At 29.1% G+C, this 17,638-nt stretch overlaps 1 protein-coding gene across 4 annotated transcripts in view; it reads right to left on the bottom strand.

Moving 5' to 3' along the window:
* LOC107436641 (disco-interacting protein 2) overlaps window positions 1–13,933 on the bottom strand; it is a 190,082-nt gene extending 176,149 nt beyond the window's left edge. For 2 of the 4 annotated variants that reach the window (XM_071188297.1, XM_071188296.1), the window contains exon 1: window positions 13,345–13,933. In XM_071188297.1, coding sequence (XP_071044398.1) covers window positions 13,345–13,429 — 85 coding nt within the window. In that variant the 5' untranslated portion in view covers window positions 13,430–13,933. The remainder of the gene's footprint in view (window positions 1–13,344) is intronic. The other 2 variants (XM_071188299.1, XM_071188298.1) reach the window with 1 other exon arrangement.
* Between the last annotated feature and the right edge of the window lie 3,705 nt (window positions 13,934–17,638).

The raw sequence follows: 17,638 nt of genomic DNA, 5'->3' as shown, positions 1-17,638 counted from the left end.
CAAGATACCGCTCTCACACACACGAAAGTCCATAAATATGACCTAAAAGTGACCGAAAGTCCATAAATATGACCTAAAAATAAATAGAACGATAAAACATTGAACCGATGTTCCAACTCTTTAATAACAAACGCTTATATGCAATAACACACGAACTATAATGAATTAAACAATAAATTCTAAAAAAAACTATTTGAAAGGACAAAGGCTGGCAAAATGCAATTTAATAATTACTAAAATAAATTTTATATCGCATCATATTGTCAAGGAAATTAGAAATGAGTTTTCAAAATAAAATAAAAAAACAATAGAGCACGCGAGACCTGTTAACCTCTCAATTTGTTGAAGCACCAAAAAGAGAAAGAAAAAAAAAGCACTTATCACGCAAGCGATTTCGAACTATTTTTTGCAGGCTCCATCAGTTGTTAATATCCTCTAAATAATATACTATTAGGTAATAAAGTCATTATATGATCAGCAATAAATATTAAAATTTTATTATTTATTGTAATATTGTTAAATTATTAATTTAATATTATACTAATTTTTTTTATTTTGATATTGATTTTTTTATTATTTTAATATTCTTACATTTTTATAATTGTTTATTATTATTTTTGCATAATTACTTTAAATATAATTATTTTAATATTATTATTAAAAAAACTATTATTGTTCAATAAATATTAAAAACAAAATATTTTTAAGCGATTTCGAACTATTTTTTGCAGGCTCCGTCAGTTGTTAATATCATCTAAATAATATACTATTAGGTAATAAAGTCATTACATGATCAGCAATAAACATTAAAATTTTAATATTCATTGTAATATAGTTAAATTATTAATTTAATATTATACTAATTTTTTTATTTTGATATTGATTTTTTTATTATTTTAATATTCTTACATTTTTATAATTGTTTATTATTATTTTTGCATAATTACTTTAAATATAATTATTTTAATATTATTATTAAAAAACTATTATTGTTCAATAAATATTAAAAACAAAATATTATTAGATCATCATTTTCGCATCCAGTTAAACAGCTTTAATTTTATTCACTTTTTTATACATATTTTTTCTTCATTCTTTCTAATCAAAAATAAGAGAAAAAAATAGACTAAATCATCAAGAAATGTAGAAGAAAAAAAATCTCATTACCTGGAAGAATAAATATATTTTTCTAGCACTAAAGTTACTAAAGTCAGCATGTTTAGGTCAATTTTTAAAATACTTTTTAAAGAATCTTGATTTCATAGTTAATGAAACTAATCGAAGAAAGGTAGAACTTAATCATAAGAGATAACCAAATAAAAAAAATTTTTGTAAGTTTAGTAACTTTAAAATAAACTCCAACAATTAACAACAAATCTATATATTTTAGTAGTTATTTATCAGATTTAGAAAGTAAATATTAATCAAACTTTATTTAACTAAAAATATAACCATTCATCTGGGATAAAAATTTGAATTCAAGGAAACCATGTATATCGCAGAAGCGAATGGCACGGAGAGTTTAAATTTGTATCGCTTAAAATACTTCATAAACAATCTCATTTTTTATTTAATTAATAATTGACACGTTAACAAATATAGTAATATTAAATTATTTTAGATAACATGTATTGTAACTTGGCCCACTGTCCGTTTACAACAAGCAACTAACAAATATGCATTTTATTTCGGCAGAAAAATATTGTATTTTGATTTTTTTTCAAAAATGGGGGGGGGGAACTGTTGAGGCTTCTAAAGGAATGATTTATCAATTTCAATAAACTATGAAAAAGAAAAAACATTCAATTGTTATTATAGCAATTGAAGATCAAAGAGGGAAAAAGGTTTATCTTCATTTTTCACAAAAATTGACGATTGGTCACCATCTGTTGCAATTTGAGAAATACTAACTATTGAAAAATTAATAACTTAGAAAATCGGTCCTCCTCGAGAGTTATTACGCAGTGAAGATAGGCCGTGATGGGGGAAAACAGTTCCTGCCCACGTGAAGACAAGAACTAAGAAAATTATAAGAAAGAACGTGACTGGAATACTAGTGAGAAAGCATTGATTGACGTTGAATTTTAAGGGAAAAAAGGTTCTTGTCCAAATCGATTTTCAAATTTAATTTTTTCTCAGCATCGAAAATTTCAAATTTTGTTTTGAAATTTATAGGGGGTGTAAATAAATACTTGTCAAGTTTTTAGGGGGTGTAAATAAATACTTGCGTATGACTTCAATCAAATGATTGATCCTGAAACTTCTCATACCTTGAAATTCGCCTTTCTAAAAATCAGCTTTCATGGACATAATCCGTCCCCCCCCCCCTAGATCTTCAATTGATATTAAGACTTTATAAAAAGAAATAATAGATAATGAATAAAATAGAACACTTTCACCTTTAACATTACTACTGCTTTTTTTTTTTTTTTTTTTTTTTTTTTTTTTTTTTTTTTTTTTTTTTTTTNTTTTTGCTTTTTTTTTTAAGGATTGGATTTTTTGAAGAAAAACATTTCACACAACTAATTTCACAAATTGTAACAATACATCAAAATATCAAGCTCTGAACGTGAAAATATCCCATATAATCCAAAAAAGAAATTCCCCAATTTTCAATTTAAGAACGTTTAATAAAAATTGGCATCTGGGACATCAGTCATCTAATTGCCAATTATATATAACAGAAAACAGGTAAAAAAAAATTCCATTACACATAAATTATGTTTAATAACTAATTTTCACGAATCAAATTACATAGTAACGAAATTGATTCCCTCAAAATGCAATATGTGTGGGCGTTGTTGGCATTGGGTATCAATAGTTCAAAATCTCTAAGAGTCCCCATGAATATTTTAGACAAATAATAAATTTTCGTCAATTATCATGAATTTAAACTCATTAATGCTAGAAACAAGTGATAAAAAGATAGTTAAATTTTTTGCAGGTATTTAGCACATTTAAGAATTTTTTTTTCTTATGTGTAAAATTTAGAAAACTATTGTGACTGCATAATTTAATTTTGTCCCATTCAAAAATTGGGCACATGCCCAATTTTTGAATGCCCATAGAAATATATAATTCGCATATAATGGCTTTTCACACGTTACACTGCAGAATATACTTTTAAAAATCAATGTAAAAATTAACTTAAATATTTTTGTTAGTATTTAGGCCATACACAATAAAATTTTGATTAAAAAAAAACTTATGCATTGGATACCATATGACTAAAATAGTAAGCATACTTACTGATATAAATACAAAAATTTTAAATTGATTCTACTTTAAAACAAAGTACGATTGATACCTGCTGCAACAGTATGCAATGCGTACAAAAAAAAAACAATCGCACAAAAATTTATTTCATTCCTTGTTCTTTTTTCTTATTAAAAAAAAAGTTGAATGAGAAATTCATTCAGGTTTAAGTTACACAGCTTCGTATCCAATGGCATGAAGATGGAAATGTGGTCAGCATTATGCTCCAGTGGTAGTAAGCTTTAAGGCACCACTAGAGATAAAACCCTGGTCCCATTTAATGACAACTAAGTGCTTTAACCACAAAATAAACTAAATAAAATTGTAATTAATAAAATAAAAACATTTTATTAGTTTGAACATATTAATTTTAAACAGAGCAACAAAGAAAGTATTGAGAAATAATTTTTAAAAAAATAATTTCATTAGTTAAATAAAAGTATAAAAACAATTTTTTGTGAGGACTACTTTTCAAAAAAATAAAAAACGAGTTTCAAAATCTCTTCGTTTTTCATCACTTCGTGATCCCGTTAAAAAGTATGTTTTAGAAACCACGACTACTTTACATGGCTTCAAGTAAAAAATAATATTTTCAAAACTATTTAGTCGTAATTATTCAATTTAGGTGAAGAAGCGATGTTATTCACTTTCAATTATGCAAATTATTATTTTTTTTTCCTACTAAATTCAAACAATAATCACCATTCTAATACACCAATAATTTGGAATCCGGTTTGTAGATTATTCACTGGTTAGGCAAGAAATATCGTCACGATCATAGATCATGAATACGTAAAAGATACAGGTGCTATCAGGAAGACAACAGATTATTGTTATTTGCCCTTGGAGAAAAATATCTATTTCCTACATAGGATGATTCACACAGAAAACCACAAATGCAGCTTAGCATAAAAAAAAAAAGCAAATGAATGAAAAAGCTACACAAATTGCAATAGTGCAAATGATATTGTATGCTGATTCAGATCGTTTCATTCAATGCGATCGGAGATAATATTTCGAAAAATATTATTCAATTTATCAATTCAAATCAGTTAGGAAAAAGGTAAGCCAAAAAAAAGATTAAAATTTTCAATCCATTTCAATACTTTTTTTAATTTAAACCAGCTGAAAAAGTTATAAAATGTGAATTAGAGAATTATTATAACATTATGTTTTTTTATTTGTTACTAAAAACTTTACCTTCGGCTAACTTTTTGAGCCAGATGTCCTGTGTTTATGTATATTGTTATCATAATAATAAAAGGGGAAAGCACAGGAAATGGAATAAATAAATAGCGCATTATTTATTAGTCATTAACGATATCATAAGTTAGAGGGATATTGCGAATGATATCGGAAAGGAGGTTGTGGTTCAGTCCTACTAATGAATACGATTTTTATGGACTGTCTCTTTCCTAAAAAAAAGAAGAAAACACTTTGAGGTATTTTTACAGATTTTCGATTCTGGCAAAACAATGCCCAAGTACAAACCAAATAATGTGTAATCCTTAAGCATTTTTAGAAGGGTGACCAACCTTGCCAGACCTTTGATACCTATAAATGCGCCCTCTTCGCCCTTTTTGGAAAAATAAGCCGCCATCCCTTAAACACGCTGCCTTGATTGGCTTAATTGAGCCATCGTAATTGCAAATATTTAGCTTAATTCTGCCCTAATGTCAGCAAGGATATGAATATTTCGCAAGTAAGTGGTAAAGTTAACCATCAGAAAACTGCATTCGGCATGATGAACATAAAATTGTTAGGAAATCAATAAAATGGACAGAACGATACTTCGTCTGACCATTGGAGGAAGGGGGACATTCTAGCTATTTTAGGTTAAATATCTATAATCTATAATGTTAAATATCTATTGTTAAATATCTATAATGAGGCGAAAAATTTAAATACATCCATAAAGTTCGGTTCTTCATTACTGAAGTAGTAAAACAGAGGAGGGGCCCCAATAAAGTTTTTGCCCCCAGCCCCAATTAAGGCTAAGTCGGGCCCTGTTAACCTTGCCTTAAAGAGAGGTAACCTGAAATCTGAGAATGTGAATAAGATAAAAAGAACAGAAGCAGTGTGGTAACATCTGATTCTAGAAGATCTGATTCTAGTGTAGAGAAGCGAGATTCTAAAAACCAGAAATGTAATGAAAGTTCCTCGTCATTTCTACTGAGTCAAATGAAAGAAAAAAGTGTTGTAGGACCACCCAGTGCAATCATATTTTACCATTAAATTAAGGTGAGATTCTATGCTAGAGGAAGAAATATGAAATTTTATACTTGTTATACCATGATCAGTGATCACCTACGTGGAAAGTTGTGAAAAAATACAAGTTACAAACAAGGGGATTAAAAAGTGCATGTGGTGATTGTGAAGTCACACACCTGGTTCTTATATCCGTTGTTGAACAGTCGACCCAATTTCGGGTTTACGACTACTAATGCTCAACTCCGTAGTCGTTTAATTTCGAACCAATCCAGAAGACAAGGAAACTCCTGGATCAGTACCCCCAGAGGTATGATTTGCCATGGGAACATGGAGGACTTTGTGACTCGACAGATTTAACGTGTATCAGTCACTATTTACTACACGGGGAGTCTTCGGTAGGCGAGGATCGAACCCATGACCTATTGCTTAAAATTTTCGACTAAAGTAATATCTGACTCTGAATGATGTAGTTGCTTTATGAAGCATTGCCACACTATGGCATAAAGAACAGCAAAATTAAACACCTCTTATCACACATTAAGATCTTGTTTTAGTCTCTTATAGAGTAACGAAACATAATTTATTTAGGTGAGCATTTTAATTTTTACATTAAATTATATTACAGTTTTTATGGCAATGTAGTAGCCAAGATGCAAGAGTACAAAACAACAGAGATGCAGCACTTCCATTCAAAGTTTAACTAGCCCTAACTACACCAAGTTTCAGAATTTAGAAATCGAAAATAAAACAGCTTTTTTAATAACAAAATGCATTCAAAACCATTTAGATGTTTCATGTTAGTCACACTTTAGACTTTTTTTTTTTTTTTTTTTTTTTTTTTTTTTTTTTTTTTTTTTTTTTNTTTGTATTACATTAAATTTTTCTTTCCTTGAGTAGATAAGACAAGTTTTAATACATTCATTCATTAATTTCTTACACGAATGTGGCTATGAAATTTACACAATTTAAATTGAAAAAATATTAGTGTGAAGAATACCAGGCAAGAGTACACTGAACAATGGCCCTTACAGTCAAAAAAATTGTAGGGAATATTATGCAATAAACCCTTTAAACAACAGCGTAAAAAATAGAGCACAATTAACTTTTACCTTAAAAAAAGAGTCCCAAATACAATGCATTCTCTACCTTTCCCCAACTGCAATGCCATGGAGATGAACTTGATAATTATGGGCAACTTGTGCATGCTAATTGTTATGTAATCTTGCAACCAAGATTTTTAGAACCCTGCTTAAAAGCATACAGCAAACTCAGTATTGTAATCTAAAATCTTAATACCTTTTTAACTTTGGCTTATTCTTTACCAACTTTAGATCATGTTTACCTAAAAGTTAGTAAAGAATCAGCGATTGAGGGTAATGGTATTACAGTGAACTCTCACTTATGTATCGGTCTAAAAGAGAGAAAAGCGCATAAGTGAAAAGCCCATTCAAAATTCTAAAACACAAAATAAATTGCAATGAGAGCATGAATAAAATTACTTCTAAAAACTAAATGTTAACGTTTATAATGGCTTGGTATTTACTATAACTATACAAAGAAAAAAAATTGTAATATACATAATAACAATTTATTTTCCTACAAAACAGTCAATAAAAGAGTTTATTCAAGTTCCTACATCCTACAAATAAGAAAAGGGAGTTTCGGAAGCTGAATTAAACTGCGAATAGTTACGAATAGTGGTTAAACTTTCTAAGGTATTTGTGTGATTTCATGGAACTTTTTCATCATTTTCAAGATTTTTTTGGTGACAAGAGAAATGGTGCTTTATAAATTTTTAAAGCAAGTTTAGAGAAAGTTTTTAATGTCATAACATGCTGCACAATAGGTTATTTGATTACTATGGTCACTGAATAGGCCACCTTTACCATACATGTCTATCTGACTGCAAGCAAGTGACCACAATCACTTTCATCTTTTGTATTCCAGGTGTCTTTTTCTAAAAAACAGCATAGAAGTAAAATTAACAGATGGGCTTTAGCAAAAGTTCTTCTTTAAAGGATGGATGGGTTTTTAATGTGGGTATGTAACAGATAAGACATGCTATTCAAAATTGTAGAAAAGTGTCTTCCCAGAAACAATAAGGGCGAAAAAGTAGCAAAGGGAAGAAAAATGAACTATTTCATTAGATCCAGCAACATATTTCATTTTATCTGTAACAAAGATAGTTAATTTTTAATCTAAAAACTTTTTCTAAAAAAAAAATTTTTTTTCCTACTTAATGAATTATATTTATTTTCAAAATAATATTTATTTTCAGAGCGACGCATAAACAAATGAAAATTATTATTATTTTCCTACATAATAAGAAAAGATCTTTGAGAACTGTCGTATAAGTGAAAAATGCCTATAAAAGAGATGGTGCATAAGTGAGAGGTCACTGTATTTGGTTTTAGCCATTGCGAAAAAATTCAATCATTATCAAGAATTTACTATAACTCAGGGTCTCAAAATTTTGTTTTTATAGAAATAAAAAAAATAACTAAAACTTGTCCAAGTTTTACTGGATTCTAAAGTATGTTAATTCTAAAATTAACTATTTTAATAACCTTAAGAGTAAACTTTGACATCGTATTTTCCAGTGAACCAAGTATATACAGTATACCTGAAGTATAAGTCGATTACCCCTTTTTAATTTCAAAATACTGGAATTTGTGCACATCTGGTGTACTTCACTGAAGAGCCAAAACATTATGAACACCTACTCAATAACAAGTTATGCCATCTTTGGGCTTTAAAACAGATGTAACTTGCCTTGTTATGGATGCTAAAAGTTCTTGACAGATAGCTGGAGACAGATTGTATTGCAGTGTCTAGCAGTGGTTATCCGAAGTCAAGAAATTGTTTGATCTCTGAGCAGCTTTTCTATAACATTTCATATGTGCTCTATCTGATTAGGATGCAATGAGTTAGGTGGCCAGGATGATAATAGGAATTTATTATAATGCTCTTCAAATCACTCCAACATAATCAGAGCCTTTTGAATTGAGGTGTTGTCCTGCTGGAAGATTCCATTAGCAGTTGGGAAAACAGATGCCATGTATGGATGCCATTGATCCACAATTATATCCAGATAGTCCATAGCTTTCAGGGTCTGTTTTACCACAACTATGAGCGCCAGAGCGTAATATCACAACTACCAACCTGTATATGACCTGGCACTTCATTTAATGCTCGCATTTGGACCTGCTGGGTATGCTAGGAAACTTGTTGGACTTGCACAATAACAGCAGCAGGTCCAACATTTATCTGTCCAGACAATTGTCTTCAACTTATGAATGTGTCCGTGTTCCTGGGCCCACAGTAGTCGTAGAGGCTTAGTCTACAGAGGCAGGTGAATGGGGCATGCTGCAGTGTCCCATATACAAACGTGTCTGCTGAATTATGTGTTCCTTGCACTTGGACCTTTATTGTATTAGGCTGCCAGCTCAGTCACTACCTGGCACCGATTTTGTTCTGCCAAGCAGGACAGTCTATATTGTCCTTTTTCTTTGATGACATGTGGATGTCCAGGAATTAGGGCACAAACTGCTGATTTTACAGTTATCTATCCACTTTGCATAAATACTTACGATGGTGGATCGAGAACAAAATACCAGTCATACGGTTTCAAAGATGCTCGTTGAGTCTTCGACTCATTACAATCTGCACTGTATTAAATTTGCTTAAATCAGTAGCCCTTCTCCTCCCTCACAAAAGTTAATGAAAGAATGATCCTTAACCTTCTCCAACAGTTAAAAACCATTCCAGTTAAATCATGTGTCCTCCATGTCATCCAAACGAGTGCGTCATCGAAGTGAACGTGGCCATTATGTCTTGCCTCATCAATGTAAAAGTCAACCAATCAACAATTAAATTCCCAAATAGGTTTGAAAAAATCTAACCAATACAATATATTTATCCAAAAAGGAATAAAAAATCATGTTTAATAATTTAAAGAAATAATCAAGGACTTTTTCCACTACCAATTATTATAAAATATATTTTATAGAAAAAATAATTAAAGCTTTTTAGAACATACGTCACTCTTTAATCTTTTACTCTCAAATAATGAGTTTAGTCAATTGATGTTCCAATCTTGTTCTGATGAATTCTTGGTATTTCACTAGTTCAAAGTTTTTAACTCAGTTTTCAAAGATTGATGTTACATGCTATATCATTTAAGATGCATGAAAAAATTTTGATGCAAAAAAAAAAAAAATGAAATCATATAAGAAGAGTAGTATTTCCAATTTGTGGAATGGTACCACAAATTGGAAATGAAATTAAACTTCAGCCACCTCGACAAAGCTTTGTCCTGGCTGGATAATGGGCTCTGGTTAGGCTTATAATAATTTATGATGTAAATATTTTTGCAATTATCATATAAAATATGGTATTTTATTATATAACATAGACTTTTTAGTACCTACTTGAAATAAGTTATAAAAGAGAATAGAACTATGAAGGGAAAGTGAAAGATATCACTTATGGGCAGCAATAGTGGCACTACTCAAAAAATCAAGTTTTGAGATAAGTGGGTTTAAAATTTTCATTGCTAAGCAAAATGTATACGAAATGCTTTAGTTTGCTTAAACAAAGATTACCTTCAAGTTGAATTATGAGTTGTGCTGGTATTGCTGCTGAAAGAATGTGTCTTTTCATATTTACACCTGTTCTAAGTCCAAAACTCGTGTTTTTTTAGTTGTGCCTCTATTGCAGCCCATGAGCAAAATAAGGTTATGATCTTGTAAAGGAAAAGCCTAATATTTTCTTTAAATTTTTTCGAATAAAAAAGATCCAAAACTAAATATACTAATTTCTATAATCGTTACAGGCATAATCACAGCCCATTATTATCACATAATCCTTTGTAGAAAAGAAACTTCATGATGAAAAAAAAAGTATGCTGTAAAAGTTTTAATTATGTTACAATAGCATTACTTATGTGTTTATTTATCTTATGGATTAGAAATTTTGTAGTAGTCAGATTTCAGCAAAAAATCTTAGTGTCCAAATATGCTATTGATATCTAAGGAAAACACCCTCCCCAAGTTTTCATAACAATTAAGAGATTTAAAAAATAGACTTATATACTGAAAAATACAGCATTTAGGAAAAGGATATAACTGAAATTAATTCTACATTCAAGCTTAAAAACAGCTATATTCTTGTCAAAGACATTTATTTCTTGTAATAATCTTTATTCTTTAAAAACTGGAAATTTAAGCTTAGCAAAAAAAAAAAAAAATTACTATTTATATTTTATTTAAATTTCATAGAAAGAGTTCACTTATTGAATCTTAGTACACTTAAACTCGTTTATTACAAGAACAAAGGTGACTAAACATTTAATGTATTAGCAATATATGTAAGAAAAAGGCTTTCAGAGTTCAAAAAAATGGTAAATGAAACAATATTTAATTACTATTTTAATTAAGCAATATATAAATAAATCATACTTAATTATAAAAAAATCATGCTTAATTTTAATAATAATAACATTATTGCTCATAGAAAAAGGAGAATTTCAAAATAAAAATATGTTTGAATTTATTTCCTTTCCATGTAATGTCAGTCATATTTTATATTTTTAATCAAAATAAAACATTTTTAATTCTCAAGCATCTTTCTTATATCCATAATAATATTAAGCTATTGAAAAACATGTAACAGCTTTTAACTTCATCGATAACACTAAATATGGCTATCCATTTCACAAGAAACAGCTCAAAAAGAAAGTGTTTATTTTTTACTTTTCTATATTGATACCAAAAATAAATAAAAATGAGTCAATTCCCTAACTTGGAGTTTTTGAAGCTTGCTTCAAGATGTCCGATAATATTCCTTGAAAACAAACAAAAAACTTTAACTGGTTTTTATTTTAAGAGATGAGTTGAGATATTCCATTCTTCTCCTTTTGTATAAACAAATGATTTTGTGTTGAATTTAAAAGTTCTGAAAACAAACTTTTCATTTTAATACAAATTATTTTCCAACGCTACTGCACTGACACCGTTTTTTACTTTTCATCAAACAGTGTTTAATTTACAGTGTCATAACTTTTTTATCAAAATAAAAATTCAGATAAAATCAACATTCTGAAATTGAGAATATGATTGGTGCATTTTAAGCGGAACGATCAAACCAGATTCAATAAGAATGTTCGCCAATTTTCTAAAAACTGTGAATTGTATTCTATTATTCTTGAAGACTAACTTTTTTTGTAGTATATTTCTCCAATAGAATTATTTAAAATATTGATGAAATAATTATTATTAAATAAAGAATAATGACGTCAAGTGAAAACTATGAACTGGCTCATCCAAAAAGTCAATCATCAAATGATTGTTTATTTTACAAAAGTTGAAAGAATTTGGAGCTAGTTCTAAAAGCTCTATTTTGCAGACCAGACCCAATGTCTTCTATTTTACCCTTCTAGTACTCACTTAAAACAGCAGAAAAATGAGTTTCCCACAACAAAAAATTATTGCCACAAAAGGGAGTAACTTAATTATAAGCATTTCGACAATACCTAGGAAACATTGTAATAGCAGACCTCTTGTGATTAGCTGCACTAATTAAAACCCACTTTTACTGTATTTCAATCTTATAAACAACAAATAAATGAAAGTTAGGCTTTTATACACAGCCAAGTTTTGATGATGGAAATTATGCAACGAAAATTTGTTTGATCATCATATTTTAATTTTACATTAAGTTTTAGAATGGGAAATTTATGTATCGTGATCTGTGTCAGAATAATGACAAGTCTTGACAACTTCCATGCACGGCTGGCGAGAAACCTGGAAAAACTTCACAGAAAGGAACGAACTCAAAGGGTATAATTCGTAACCACCCCTGACAAACCTCTCGATATTTTAATTTAATTTTTCCCCGTTGAAAATCAATTTAGCGCCTTGGCGACTGTAGTTGGAGGGGCAGATCACGAAACAGAAATATTCCCTTTAGAACAATCAAAAGCCTTTTTTTGAAATTCTCGAACTCAGAAATTTTAGAATAATATAATAGTATGTATAGGTAATTTAAGATTTGAAACTCTAGAAATGAAATTAGTATCATATACTACAAATATATTCATGTTAATCTATGGATTATACTATTTTTTTTTAGAAACTTTCTCTTGAATTAATGGGATAATATTAAGGGTGGTTTTAATGACAAATATTTTTATTTTCAAAGCGATATTTCTTCCCATGTTTTTGAAGGGGAACCTGACCTACTCCCTTTACCTTGGAAATACACTGTGTAGTTAGAGATACATAATATACATAATAAATAAAAGAATAGATTGGTTTATTTTATGCCATAGTCAAATTACCATTCTTAAAATGTTAAAGTTAACATTTTTTATATTGTTTAAATTATCAAACAAAATAACATTTATAATTGCTATGAACTATTAAAATATTGTTAAAGTCGACAATTTACAGCAGAAAAATGCAATATGCATTGGAGGAGAGGTGTTAAGTTTTGATCTTGTCCCAATTGACAAGTTCTGTAAAGCATATTTTGGATTTCACTTCCAATACATCTAAGATTCAAATAACTAAATAAAATTAACATTATGAAAACTTTAATAGTCTGAAATCTATATTAATAGTTAAAAACTACTTACATACAATATTTACTAACGATATATACGATAAAAACATTGCAACAAATAATTGAAAATTTTGCAGATAAGTATCAAAACTAATGCATTGGCTCAATTCCATAACTCTTTATCAATCTTTATCTCTCTATCAATATCTCTTTCAGTAATAAAATAAGATTACAATAAATCAAACGACTGATACAAAAAATGTCTTTTTAAATGAACATTCAAGTAACAAGATCGGACAGATGTAAAACGCTTACCTTCTGAAAGTTCCAGTTCTAATTCAGCTAATTTATCTTTAACTTCCCCAGGAAGACTCTCAAAGTCTATATCTTGGTCTGTCATGATTAATTCAAACGGTACACCTTCAAACAAACTTGGAATTTAGTAAGATAATCGGTGACCAAATTGTTCCAAAATAGACCCTAACGAAATCATTACAAAAATGAAAAGCTCCAACATCAACACATAGTCCGCAAGAGCATATTAATTATCATCCAAAGATTATAATATTATTGTAAAACATTTGTTTTATAAAAAAACAACAACAAAGTTTTAAGTTATAATTGACGCTCTACTAATTTCATTCTTTGGTTGCTCTATTTTTAAGCTAAACCTCCAACTGAGGATTTTCATGAAAATAATTTAAAGAACAATCTGCAATACACGATTCCAAAACATGTTGTTAATATTTTCAAAGAGCGTCAGCGTAAATAATTCGTATAAACTATTGTCAAAAGCCATCTGCAAAAGGCAGACACACTTTCCTCGATCTCTGAGGAGAAAAAAAACAATTACTAAAAACAAATATAGGTACCGGTTAAATATAACAAAACCGAAAACTGCTGCGATAATTTTGGCAACAGCTAGTTTATATACTGAAGGAATGTGGAAAATAAACTTGGTAACAATTAAAATATACCGAGATACTTACAAATATTTAATTTTTATAACGTTTAGAAAAAGTAACATATTTAAAAAGTTAACTTGTCAAAAAAGCTCGTTTTTTTAAAGAATAGTAATTTATTTTCCTAAGAAAGCGAAACCAAAAGCAATGTACATTTGTCTGCAAACTAATAAGATAAGATTTTTGTAAATTTTTACACGAAAATAATTTGTTAAATGAAAGCGTAATAATAATTTTAAAGTTTAAATTTGTGAACTCAAGGTTAATCTAGAATATGCTATCTCATAAACCTTTAATTCTACAATAGCATAGAAGTTTCAAAGAGTTTAGCCACGGAGCACAATATCTCGTTGAAAATATCTCACTGTAGTAATTAATTTATTTAGTTTAGTTTCATTCATTATTTAAGTAATCAAAACGGTAGTTTAGTCAAAATCAGTTAATAATTTCTACACAACTGTACTTCGCAACCAATCCGCAGTTCTTGGGGCTCATTCCCACTGCATGTGATTCACACACCTTGGATCGCCATTGGATGATGAAAAAGACCCTGATTGGCTAGTTTTCTTTAGGAGGAACATGTTTTTTGTCCTTATTCTTCATAAACAGTGATGTGTGAAAGCAGTAGGAATAGCTCTTAGCTCTGGATAAATTAGTTTAGAAATTTTAAAGCCTTTTTCATTTTCATTTTTTTAATCTCCTTTTATACAAAGAATTTTCTTTTTAACGCCGTTTAAATGTTTTATACTAAAATACATTAACTGCTTTCATTGGGGGAAATTTGGTTAACTTTCTTCTCATATTACTTTGGTGAAATTACACTCAATTGAATCAAATATAATTAAAATATAAATATAATTACACAATCAAATCAAAGATAATTGCACATTTTACAAGATGTGTAATTATATTTGATTTTCAGAGAAAATAGATGAAGATTCTTTATCTATGCATCCATGTATTTTCGATTTATTTAGTTTGCTAGATTTCTCTCTATGTAAAATTAATATTTGAAATTATAAATGTGTAATTTAATTTTTATTAATATCTTGAATTAAAATTTTTCTATTTCAGATTATACGATCAGTATATCTAAGATACTATAGATTATTTTTTAAAAAAAATGGAAATTCCTTCACAATATTATTTATATACATTAGAAATCCCATGCAATAGAGTTTAGTTTGGTTCAGCGAGATAAATTTAAGTAAGAATTTTTACATTCACTTAGGCAATTTATGCCTCATTATTGTTAAACTGTTCAATGTATTGCTCTTAAAGCTGTAATATTGGCCTAAAGGTAAATGCAATATTGGCCTAGAGGTAAGCGGAATATAAGCCTATGGCAGTTTAAAACAGATAGAGGCGCCTACTAAAAGGTTTCACGCCGACGCTGGCTGAATACGGCTCTCGAACACACAGGGCAAAACGTGAATGCCAAATAAATAGGACGCTAGAAATGAAAGGGTTAAAAATGTGCGTCCATCGAGTGAATTAAACCAACCTGTTCCTATTCAACAATAAAAACTATATTTATCTATAACTTATTGCTCCTGTATAATAATTTCTATAAATTTTGTAACTATTAAGCAAAGATAAAGAAAGAGCTTACATTCTCCGCAAATCCTCATTGACTTTTTCGTAACCTCACTCATCTCTTGACTCGTCGAATCTTCGCCAAAAAATACTCAAAAATCTGACAACGTAATGTAAATTCAAATGTGGGAAATGGATCTCCATATTTTTATTTTAAATATTTTGATTTTGGTTACTGAGATATTGGAGTTTAAATTCAACTAATAATTTTGATGTTTTTTTTTTCCTGATTACTGATTCTGTCAATTTTTTCATTTGTTTTCGGTTAGTGAAAGGGAGTTTTTCGTTTATTAGAGGAGGGGTAACAAGTTTTCCACATTTTACAAGTGAAATAATCAAGGGAATAAAATAATCGTATGGTGGCTCAATATTTAAAAATGGAAGTTTTATCCAATCATTTTGAAATATTTAGAAATTTTTTTTTATCTCTGATTGAAATGACTAGCGTTCATTTCAGCGGCAATCACTTCATAGACAGGCGATTTCAGTGGCTAGGTCATTTTGTCAGAAGGGTCATATCTTCACTTAATGTCATTTCTTTGACAGGATCATTTCGTCGACAGTGTCGCTTCGTCAATAGGGTTGCTTTGTCGATAGAATGGTTTCGCAGATGCTTTCCTTTCGTTGACAGGGTTTATAAAAATGTGCTGAGTCCACAAATTGAATAAAATAATTAAACATTCAATGAATAATTTGAGGAATATGAACAGTTAAACTAGGAAAAAATACCATTCAAGTTAGTCTACAGGACACAGAAATGCAACGACAGACTTGAAATTGCATTACTGAAAGACTCAATTTTATTTATGAGCTTAAAATGAGGTTTGTTTCAGAAATTGTAAAGTGCTTTTTTCGTGCATTTTTCTTTCAGTTCAATGATCATTTTTCATTTTATAAACTTGCACTTTGCTTGATGTCAAAATCAACATAGTAAAGAAATTAAATATTTTGATGTCTACACGGGGTTTGGTGCGTGAAGTATGCAAGTGGCGGGACTTTCTAGTATTATGAAAATCTTGTACGTTGGTGATAATAATAAAAAAATCTAACTAAGCAAATATATTGGAAAATATTATTTACTGATAATTTCTTATAAACCTCTTCATCATGCCTCTTCATCATTGAGAAATTCCTTTACCTTTAAAAACAGTCACCGTGAGTGTAAAGAAATTGTTCAAAATGCTCAAAATGATCCCACAAATTCTGGGTATGCAATGCAATCGAAATGATCGTAAAAGAAAAATGACTCTATAAATCTGAATTCTAAGGAGGGGGAAACCTGCTCAATTGATTTTTATAATTTAAACATTAAGAAAAACGCAACTAATTAAGATACAACAAATAAATTGAATTTGGAACTTAATCTATTATCCTGCGTCTTGAGTGGCTACCAGGTGCGTCGGCAGGCGGTGGATAGCCGAATATACAGTATCACTGACGGAAAAGCCTTCAAATATCAAATAGTGGAAAAATATTATGCTTATTTTTTTTCACCCACGCAATTTGCAATTTATCAATTTACTAAAAATATGAGTTTTGCAAATTTCAAATGTTAAACAGAATAAGAGATAAATAAAGCGTAGCTCTTATTTAAACATTTTTTAATGCAATTCTTAACAAGAGCTTTTTAAAAATATTATTTTAAAAATTTTTAATGTTAATCTTAACAAATTATATTTTGAAAATAGTTCATAGTTTTCTTAAAAACCAATTATCGAGTATATTTCTGTATCAATATGAGAGTAAAAAAATATTTTTGTCATGGAATATTAAAATAATAAGAAAATAACAAAACTTAAAAAAAAGGTTTCTTAATTATGCATCAAAAGTTATTAGCAACTTTAAAACAATTTTAGATACAATTGTATGGATGGTGTTTTCAACAGAAATGCAAACAATAACAATTTCGAGCTCGGCACCTACTCTAGTCCCGGTTAAAAAGTTTGCAGCTGCTTACTACATGTTATTCTGATGTTTTCAAACGGATAATTTTGTTTTCAATAAAAGAAATAAATTAGATAATTTCTGAGCTCAAATCTGCCGTATTTCAT

The sequence above is a fragment of the Parasteatoda tepidariorum genome, chromosome X2 (assembly GCF_043381705.1).
Source record: "Parasteatoda tepidariorum isolate YZ-2023 chromosome X2, CAS_Ptep_4.0, whole genome shotgun sequence".
Lineage (NCBI taxonomy): Eukaryota > Metazoa > Arthropoda > Arachnida > Araneae > Theridiidae > Parasteatoda > Parasteatoda tepidariorum.
The sequence above is the reverse complement of the archived record's forward strand: the minus strand, read 5'-3'. Positions and strand labels throughout refer to the sequence as shown.